This window comes from Budorcas taxicolor, chromosome 13 (assembly GCF_023091745.1).
Source record: "Budorcas taxicolor isolate Tak-1 chromosome 13, Takin1.1, whole genome shotgun sequence".
Classification (NCBI taxonomy): Eukaryota; Metazoa; Chordata; class Mammalia; order Artiodactyla; family Bovidae; genus Budorcas; species Budorcas taxicolor.
Window position 1 is genome coordinate 67,087,831 of NC_068922.1, and position 10,608 is coordinate 67,098,438.

Consider the following 10,608-nt stretch of genomic DNA (forward strand, 5'->3'; position numbering starts at 1 on the left):
TCCCCAAAAGCAGGTACTCAGGTCTGTCCAACCTCAAGTTGAGACCCATTTTCCTCACTTTGCAGATTCAGTGGGTTATGAGGGGGTCGCACAAGGTCAGACAGACAGTGGACAGGAAAGCTGAGGTTGGGAACCTTGGTTTTCTGAGTAAACATTTGTTGAATGACTAAATGAATGAATGTGAAATAGAGCTGGCCTGGACTCCTACCTCACAGCCTGTCTCCTACAGCCCATTGGAGAGGCCTGGGAATCTGAACTGGTCCCAGAAGCAGGGGGAGAAAAATGATAATTGTTTGACAGTCCAGGACTCATAACAAGCACAAAGTTGGCGAAAGGAAGACTCCTCCCTTCCGTGGGTTCTATGGGTCTGACCCAGCAATGTGGGCTCTTCTGCTGGGTCTTCGTGAAGCAGACCTTCTGGTCTTGGAGGCTTTGCGGAGCCCCAGGATTCTGGCTCAGTGGACTTCACTCCCTGGCTTGTTGCTTTGCAGAACTTGAACCTTTCTGTGGTTGTTGGTGCCAGGTCTGACAGACTGATTGGAGAGCTCAGATTGGACAAGTAAGTGGGCCGGTGGGCATGGGAGGAGGGGCCTGCCCATCCATTCTTTTTTGGCTTTGTTGCTGCGAGTCTGCTTTCTCTAATCGTGGCGAGCATGGGCCACTCTCTAGTTGTGGTGTTCAGGCTTCTCTTGTTGGGGAGCACAGACTCTAGGGCATGTGAATCAGTAGCTGTGGCTTGATCGCAGGCTCAGTAGTTGTCCCATGGCATGTGGAGTCTCCCTGGACCAGGGATTGAACTCATGTCCCCTGCGTTGGCAGGCAGATTCTTATCCACTGGACCACTGGGGAAGTCCTGCCCATCCAATCTTGGTGCCTGTGAGTTCACAATGACCTTACAAAGTTCCAAGCTTTTGTGGTCATTCATCCCATTTAAACCTCAAATAGGGCACAATAAGTACAATATCCCCATTTTGCAGATAGTGAAACTGGTGCTCAGAGATGAAGTGACCCACCCAAGACCACACATCGTAGGGTGATCAACCATCTCGGCTTGTCTGCAGTGACCCAGCTTTGGCACTGAAACCTCCGCATCCCAGGTCACTCCCCTATCTTAGTCCATTCATGACTGGGCAGTGCCAGTTGATAAATCTGCTCCAGCCTCCAGCCACCCCACGTCCCTGGCCTTCCTTGACAGTTGGAAACCCACTTCAACTTCTTCACACCCCATCCTTGGGGTTTCATCAGCCACTTCCTGCCAGGAGACTCTGGAATCCGTGCCTGGGTTTGAATCCCAGCAGAGGAGATGGGGGTTAGGAACATGGGCTCGGAGGCTGAGGCGGCTGCCTTTCAAGTGCAGCTCACCTTTGGCAAGCATAGAACTCTTCAGACTTTAGCCATTTTCCCTGGCTGGTAAAATAAGTCCAATTACTATTCTTTGCCAGCCACATCATTGTATTAATATGTGTTGTGATGTTTAGAACGCTTTGAAGGATATAATAAGTGCTCAACAAGCAAGAGGAAGAAAGACAGAGAGGCACACAGAAGAAGAGCAATACAGAAATGGGGGGAGAGATGGAAAGAGATAGGGAAACACAGAGAGACACAGTAAGGGAGGGAGAGACACTGAGAAAGAAAGTAGAACAAGACAGACAGATGGATGCAGAGACACAGTAACAGGGAGACTGTCAGAGAGACAGAAAGACACCAAAGGAGGCAAGAGGGAGAGAGAGACACACACACAGATCGAGAGTGAGGGAGATGAGCAGAGCAGACGTGATGACCCCCGCATTCCGACCTGGCCTCTACCTCTTCTTCACTTTCTCTCTGCTTAAATTGAGTTTTGACCCACATTCCTGCCTGTTTCTGCCTTCTCTCTGGCACAGAGCTGTCCTTCTTAACCTTGAGCTTGGCTCCTGAGGTTTGCATGCTGCTTATTTCTCCTGGCATCATTTTGACAAGTGTTACTGCTTTGGAAACGTGGATTTCATTTTCCTGGAAACACCTGTGGGCCTCTCAAGTAGAGGAGCTGGAGAAAATACAGCTGGGGGATGGCTGAGCACAGACTTTCTAAAATATGCAGGAATGGGGGGTGGTGAGACTCCACAGGGCAAGAGTTTCCGAGCTTTGTAGGGTACTGGAGACAACAGAAGCTTTGGCATCAGGGAGACCTGGCTGAAATTCTACTTGGCTGATTGTTAACTGCGTGCTCTTGGGCAGATTGCTTGTCTTCTCTGATTGTCAAGGACATCATCTGTAAAATGGGAGTGTTATGGCCCTTGCCTCTTGGGTGTTACAGGAGTTCAGTGGGATATAGCATCCAACATAGTGAATAAAAGGGATTCATTAAATAGCCATTTATTTACCTTTCTCCTGGATCATTGTTAAGATGTCATAAAGTCCATAAATAGGGGATTGTTCATGGGCTCAAATTATTCAAAAGTCTGGGGGTTTCAGACACACGTAGATCCAGGTGCTCAAATGATATCCTTAGGACTCAGACTCTCTTCTTGGCTCTGCTCTCCCCCATACGGGCTTCATTTCCCAGCAGGCTGTCACCGAGTGGTGGCAAAAATGGTCACCAGCTAATTTTGCTGGAGAAAAGAGAATACCTCACTCCCAATATTTCCAGCAGAAGTCCTTGGACCAGCATGGGTTAGTGGTCAGTTTTCGAAGCAATCACTGTGGCAGCGGAGGTAGACTCTGCCCTTTGGCCAGCCCAGCCCAGAACATTGTAGGGAACAGATGACTGTCCCAAAGCAAAAATTAGGGAGCTGTCACCAGAGGAAGGAGGAATGGATACAGGATGGGAAGAGCAGACAACACCCACTAGAGAGTGTCCCTTCTCCTCAATATTGTGCGAAGTTGCTTCAGCTGTACCTGACTCTGTCAACCCAGGGTCCTCTGTCAGGAGATTCTCCAGGCAAGAATCCTGGAGTGGGTTGCCATGCCCTCCTCCAGGGGATCTTCCCAACCCAGGGATCAAACCCGTCTCTTATGTCTCCTGCACTGGCACGCAGGTTCTTTACCACTAGCGCCATCTGGGAAGCCCTTCTCCCCAGTAACTGAATTCTAATATGGGTCAGGCAAATGGTAGTCTCAACTTTCCCCTCCCCTTCTCACAGGCTGCTCGTGGAACTGAAGCACTCAGACATCGGCCCCTTCTCGGTGAGTCTGAGGCCCTTGGTGGCTCCTTCCTTCCTCTGATCTTGAGGTAACTGTCCTGAGGGCCACCTGGGCTCACAGCATCATTTCGACAGACCACTGATTAGTTGGCATATAATTTGCATGTGAAATAATGAGGGGAGGAGCTCTGTGGGTTTTGTGTGCAACTGCCTCCATGTCTCTACGACCAAGTAGAGACAAGTACATTTGGAGACGTAGCATCATAAAAGATAGATACTGTCATATTACCTTTGAGCAAAGTGGGATAGTCTAGGTTTTTGTCACAATGAATTGTGTGATGAAATCTTTATTTCCTCTTGAACAGCTTAACTGAATACAGTAGTACACCTTATTCACAGCAGATATATTCCAAGACCTTGGGGTTGCTTGAAACCACACATAGAAGGGAACTCTACATATACTATGCTTTTTCCTGTACTAAGGAAACACAGGAGATAGGGTGCTGACCTCTGGGTCAGGAAGATCCCCTGGAGGAGGAACTAGCAACCCATTCCAGTATTCTTGCCTGGGAAATTCCATGGACAGAGGAGCAGGTGGGTTACAGTCCATAGGGTCACAAAGAATCGGACATGACTGAGAGTGCACGCACACGCACGCGCGCGCACACACACACAATTGCTGGCACAGAGACCTGAGCTGAAATTGCAGCTTCAAACCTACTAACTATGGGCCCTGAGCAAGTCACTTCCACTCAACAAATTTCATACCTTCCCTACAAATCAAGGATAATAATTTCTGCCTGAGTTAGTGCAGTGAGTTTTAAATGGGATTAATTGTACACAATCAGGTACAGAGAATCTGCTCAACAGATGTGTATTGAATAAACAAGTGAATTACCTTCCTGAGTACCTACTATGTGACAGGCCCTGTTCCACGGATGGGGATGCGCTAATGAGTTAGACAAGAAAACAACTCCTTTTAGAACTTCCATTGTAGGGGAGAAACAGACAATGAGAAATGAAGATCATTTCAGTCACGATCAATGCTTTGAAAAACCAAGTGGAGGTGGGGTGGAAAGTGATGGGGGAGGTTAAGGGTTAGAGCCTGTGATCAGGAAAAGCCTCTCTGGGGAGGTGATATTTGGGCTGAAGGAGTCCACAAGGCGAAGATGTTGCAGGCAGAGGGAAGAGCAGGAGCAAAGGCCCTGTGGTGAAACAGGTTGGCTTGTTCGGGCAATAGGGGCAAGCGGTGTGGCTGGAGAAACAAGATGAGAAGTAGGGGGCAGAGAGAGGCAGGCAGGCAGAAGCCTTCTAGGCTAGAGTAGCTTGTGTTCAGAGGGCAGTGAGAAGCCAGCAAACTGTTGCATGCAGGGAGGGATATGATCCCATTTCCACTTTATAAAAGATGCCCCTGCAGAAATGAGGGGAATGGACTATGGGGGATGAGTCAGAGCATAAGGATCCTTGCCTTGGGGAGGCTGGTGCGTTTGTCCACGTGAGAGATGATGGAGGCTGGGACAAGGCCAGGAAGGAAGAGAAAGATGGCAGATGGGAAACATACTTTGGAAACAGAATTAGAACTTGGTGAGAGATTTTCTGTGCAGGGTAGGGGGGGAAGGCAATGAAGAATGATTCCCAGATTTTTGACTTGAGCAGATGAGTGAATGAATGGTAGAGTCACTTACAAATAGAATAGGGCAGATGGGAGGGAGACAACAGGTATCTCCCCAGCCCACAGAGATGATTCCACTACCTGGACTCACTGTCGTCAAATAGACTCACCACTGGGAGTTCCCTGGCGATCCAGTGGTTACAATTTCACCTTCCAATACAGGGGATGCGGGTTCAGTTCCTGGTGAGGGAGCTAAGATCTCAAGTGCCTCCCAGCCAAAACAAAACAGAGCGAAACATAAGGCAGAAGCAATATTGTAACGAATCCAATGAAGGCCTTAAAAACGGTCTGCATCCCCTCACAATCTATTTTTAAAAACAGGAGGTTAACTGCTCCCTCTCCTATCATACCCTCTGGCCCTGATGGGGAGCTGCCCCTGTAAACAGCAGGTCAGATGCTCTTCAACAGCCGACCTGAATGAGCCTTGCTCCTGTGACTTCCATTGTTGTTGTTATTTAGTTGCTAAGTCGTGTCCTGTGAGTCCTGTCTGACTCTTAAGCGACCCCACCAGGCTGCTCTGTCTATGGGATTTTTCCAGGCAACAATACTGGAGTGGGTTGTTTCCTTCTCTATTAAAAGATGCTAATTCTTCCCACCATGTCTTACTGCTCACCGCCCAAATCTGCCAGAGAGCCTCTTGCCAAACCTCTGGAGAATATTTCCTTAGATCTCTGAAATGCACCCCCATCACCCAGCCTTGAAGTCAGTCCCAACATCCCCTCCAAATCCTATGGAAATCCAGCCAGCCATTCCCATCTGATAAGATTACAACAAACAGAAAGACCCAAAGCAACCTCATTGTATTTTCATGGATTGACTGATGCCAGAACTAACTTCTGCTTCTGCAGAAAATAAAAATTTAAAGTTCCCAGATTCATGGGAAGAAGGGCACCACATTTGATCAGCCCCAGGAATTACAGCCGGGGGAAGGAAACTCAATTGTTCCAGAAACAAAAATTGTAAATGTCACCACTACAGACCATCATCTCGAAGGTGTTACGTTATTTTTGAATTTTTTTTATTATTGCAAAAGCAAAACATGTACATTATAGAACAGTCAGAACCTACAGATTTGCAGAACAAAACATAAAAATCACTCCTGTTTTCACCACTTACTTAATAATTTGGTGTATATCCTTCCTGACTTTTTTCAGTGCGTATTTAATAACAGGATGGAATTACGTGGTTTCTGTAGCCTGATTTTTCTGTTTTTTAATTTTTATTGGAGTACAGTTGATTTACAGTGTTGTGTTAGTTTCTGCTGTAGAGCGAAGTTTTTAGTTATACATTAGCCTGCTTTTTTTAAACTCAAAAATAGGTCACAAAAAAATCTATGTTGATAATTCTCAGGTGGGCCAAAAAGTTTGTTCAGGCTTTACTATAAGATGTTATGGAAAAACCCAAATGAATTTTTTGGCTGACTCAATTTATCTCTGTTGCTGTTGTGGGTTCAGTCGCTAAGTCGTATCCAACGCTTTTCTACCCCGTGGACTGTAGAACCGCCCCAGACCCCGTGGACTGTAGGCTCCTCTGTCCTCCACTATCTCTCAGAGTTTGCGCAAAGTCATGTCCACTGAGTCAGTGATGCTACATTTCTGCCAGATCATTTTTAATAATTACATATGAAAAGTGAAAGTTTCAGTTGCTCAGTCATGTCTGACTCTCTGTAACCCCATGGGCCAGGCTCCTCTGTCCGTGGAACTCTCTAGGCAAGAGTACTAGAGTGGGTAGCCATTCCCTTTTCCAAGGGATCTTCCTGAGGCAGAGATCTAACCTGGACCTTCTGCATCGCAGGCAGCTTCTTTACCATCTAAGCCACCAGGGAAGCCCTAAATAGCTACATAGTATCTCTTGTTATCCAAGTGCTACCTCGCAAGCCCCGCCCCACTCCCCGCCCCCCCCCCCCCCCCCCGCCACAGATGATTCCGCAATTGTTGGACCTGTAGGTTGCTTTCATTGTTTTGGTTCTGTTTATTGCACTACCTCATTTCTTTAGGATAAATGCCTTGGAGGCATGTTTGCTGGCCCACCTGGCACACACATTGTTAAGGTTTCTGATGAGCATCGCCAAGTAGCCCTCTGATGAGCATCGCCAAATAGCCCTCTGAAAGGTTGACTTAACTTGCCCCCCTAGCCTGCAATGTCTGAGAGAATGCATTTTCTTACACAAAAGTTTTCACCTTTCAGTGCTCGGTGATGACCTTCCTTGCTTCCGCCTTGCCCCCTACAAGTCTAGAATGTGATTTGCATCTGGAGCCTTTAAACCAAAAGAGATCACTTTGGTGACCTTGAGCTGCAGTATTTCCAGGTCACCCCTGGGTCCATCTCTCAGCAGTTCTTCCTGAGGTTGTTCTGGGTGGAAGGGCAGGTGACAGAGGACAGCTGATGCCCCAATGCCCTGACGTGGGTCCTGTCCTCCCGATCCCCAGGTTGAGTTGCTGCAGTCTGTCATGAACTACACCGTGCCCACCATCGTGCTTCCGGTGATTAACAGTAAGGAATTTTGGAGAAAGGATTGATTTTCAGTCCCGGTGAGGGGGGTGGATCTTAGAGCCACGGGTTATCCGGCCCCCAGTGTGGAGGCTGGAGGTGGTCTCCTCAAAGGAACCTCAAGTGACACCTGGCCCAGAAAAGGGAGGGGGAAAGGGTTGAGTTCCTCTTTCGTGAACTATGAGACCGTCTGTTGAGATGGAGAATAATATCTCCAGTTTTCATGGGAGGGAATGGGAGATCAGAGAAATGAGTGGTTCTCAGGTCACAGAGGAGGTAAGAGATGAAGCTGGAATTCGATCCCAGCTCTGAAGCCAGAACCTTTGGTCTTTTTCCAAGAGAGAAGGGCTAAGGAAGAAGGGCTAACCTGGGCTAACAACGCTTCAACGCAGCTCACTCACTGGTGAAACCCCTGACCTTTGCAGAGCCAGGTGCAAAGGTGCAAATAGAGGGCCACTCACCCTATGATGAGGACATTTAGGCCGGCGGTCCCCACCCTTTTTGGCAGCAGGAACTGGTTTCATGGAAGACAATTTTTCCATGGACGGGGTGGGAGGGGATGGTTTCAGAATGATTCAAATGCATTACCTTTATTGTGCACTTTATTTCTATTATTATTACATCAGCTCCACCTCACATCACCGGAGGTTGGGGACCCCTGATTTAGGCCACTTAGAAATTATGAATGAAGACAACGGATTGTTACATGTCGACTCTGGCTTCTCCTGCCTTCACACGTGCAGCTTCATAATGACCTGAGGGACTAGGCTGGAGCTTAGAATTCTCCAGAGGTCCATGCCAGAGTGTGGTGGGGTGGGGAGCTGGCTCCTGGCTACCACCCAGTTCTGGTTTCATCCAAAACATTGAGGGGCTTCATGTGCACATCCGTCAGGGGTCTCCAGGCCTCCACACCCCAGCAAGCAGCTGCCCCGGCTGTCCTCGGGCCAGGGGTGCCCCAGCAGTGCTGGCACCCTCGGGCGGGCGGTCTTGGGGCCGAGGGGGAGGGAATTCCTGTGTCTGCAGTGTCCAGAGGTCAGTGGAGGAGAGAGAAGAGGAGACTCTGGGCAGACTCTGCCTGCCTAGGTTTCTTCCCAGAGCCCGGAGCGCTGGTCCAGGGAGGCTGCGGACTGGCTGCCCGAGTCCCGGCCCCGCCCTCTCCTTCCCCCGGCCCCTCCCATCAGAGGTGGTATCTTCTTAACCTCTGCCTTAACCTCCAATGCAGAGAAGCTACAGAGAGGCTTCCCTCTCCCGTTGCCCGCCTACATCAAGCTCTTCAACCTGATCCTTCAGCCTTACCAGGTGAGTCTCCAGGGTCTCCTTTGCCAAATCGCCTACTTCGATAGCCACCTTCCTCCAGCTCTGGATCAAGCGCTGTCGACCCTTCCAACACTCCCGCAGCGTGTTGCTAAACAGAAGAGAGACTAAGGCTCAGGGACGCCACACCGCCATTAAATGAAGTCCAAAGTCAAAGCCAGGTCCCGGTTTTTAACCCCTGACTTGTACCACTCCCACACGATACTCGGTAAAAGTGGAACTCACTTGGTGGCCCCAAGCCTCCTTTATAAGGTGGATGCATTTAAATATTTGACAGATATGTGACGCATGCCTTCCTTTGCATCCAGAGTCCTTCCAGGCCCTTGGTCAGTGTCTGGCAGATTAAGACACCGAAATGGACAGCCTCCTCTTCCCTTTTCCCTGGTCTGACCCCAACAGCATCTGGCACTATTTTCCCCATCCTTGGAACACTTTCTTCTCTTAGCTTTGAAGATTCTCTCTCCAGGTTTTCCAGCCACCTCTCACTGTGTTAATTGTCTCCTTTACTGGTTCCTTCTTCCCCTCCCAGAGAGAGTTCTCCAGGGTTCCTGCCCCGGCCTCTGCCTTTCCCCCAAAATTGCTTTCCCTGGTCACTGTCTTCTTTTTCTTAATATTTATTTGTTTGGCTGCACCGGGTCTTAGTTGCGGTATGCAGGATCTTTAGTTGCTGCGTGTGAACTCTTTAGTTATGACATGTGGGATCTATTTCCCTGACCAGCATGGAGTTTCAGCCACTGGGCCACCAAAGAAGTTCCTCCCTGGTCACTTTCATCAGCATAAGCACAACAGTCACCTCTGTGTGACCCGGCCGAGGTTCCGGTCTCTTTTATGTGCCCGAAGTATACATGCTGGCTTCTTCAGTGTCTCCATTCTAAAGCTCTTTACACCACTATGTCCCAAAGAGCTGATAACTCTACAAGGAAGCCATCACCCACTCTTGCATTCCTTACCTCAGTCCAGGGCTTTCTGACGACCCTCATGGGAAACCCCCACCCAGATTCCTCACTCTCCCTCACCCCCAACATCCAGTCCATCAGTCCCCAATTCTTTCAACCTAATGGGAGAACTCCCAGGGCTAAGAGACAACAGAGAAGTTAACCGAGTGAGCAGAGGAAACACATCCCCCACGTCCCCCGCATCTAACCCAGTTCATCCTTAAAATAAAAAATGACCCCCTGGGCACAACTGAATTCCTTCCTTTCGGAACATTCTTGAGTGAAGGGCAGGAAGGAGCAAAAGAGAAGTGGTTTTGCAGCCTTGATGGCAAGGAGGGCTCCCTGGAGCTGCCAAGAGGCAGGGATGACAAATGAAGGCCTTCACGGCAGCCCGGGGGTCTCCACGTCTGAGCAGAAAACAGCTGCCAGGGAAACTGCTGACAGATTCCTGGGCATGGGCAGCCGCTAATGTGCAGACCGTAGGGGCGGGATGCCAGCCCCCTGCCCCCCACTCACTCTTGCCTCTCTGTCAGCAGAAAGGCTCTCTCTTTCCCAGCAGGCAAGCTCCCAAAGTTTTCTTGTAAAAACCCCAGCATTCCCACCCTCACAAACGAGGGATACTCTTCCGGCAGCTGATGGCGTTCTCATCTCTCCCCCAGGATTTCCTGCTGTTCGGTGCAGATGTCCACTACAGCTGAAAACCCCATGGGTGCCGGGGGGCTGTCAGTCAGGAGGTGCAGGGCTGTCAGCACCCGTTCCTGACAGGCCCCTGGGGCACAGGCTGCCCCCTCTCTAGGCTTCCCTCTTGAGCTCGGGACTCAGAGACCCTTGCAAACTTCTCTGAACTCAGATTCAGAAATGATCTAAACATAAAACTTGGTCCTTTGGAAAACTGAGTGGTATGTATTTTAGGAATCGTTTCTTTCAAGGGCTAAGGCTGCAGGGACATTTCCTCCAGGAATTGCGTTTCAGTGGTAATCACGATATTTCTTTGTGCTTCATACTACATTAAAAAACAAAAAAACTTTTTTTTCTTTCGAATTCTGGTGATCATGTTGTTTCTTCTTGTTTTATG

The 10,608-nt window shown here is 49.1% G+C and overlaps 1 protein-coding gene across 1 annotated transcript in view; it reads left to right on the forward strand.

Moving 5' to 3' along the window:
* The window catches only part of BPI (bactericidal permeability increasing protein), a 30,395-nt gene extending 20,164 nt beyond the window's left edge, over positions 1–10,231 (forward strand). Inside the window, exons 11-15 of the mRNA XM_052651211.1 lie at positions 492–559; positions 3,123–3,165; positions 7,224–7,287; positions 8,507–8,583; positions 10,193–10,231. Coding sequence (XP_052507171.1) covers positions 492–559; positions 3,123–3,165; positions 7,224–7,287; positions 8,507–8,583; positions 10,193–10,231 — 291 coding nt within the window. The remainder of the gene's footprint in view (positions 1–491; positions 560–3,122; positions 3,166–7,223; positions 7,288–8,506; positions 8,584–10,192) is intronic.
* Positions 10,232–10,608: the final 377 nt, after the last annotated feature.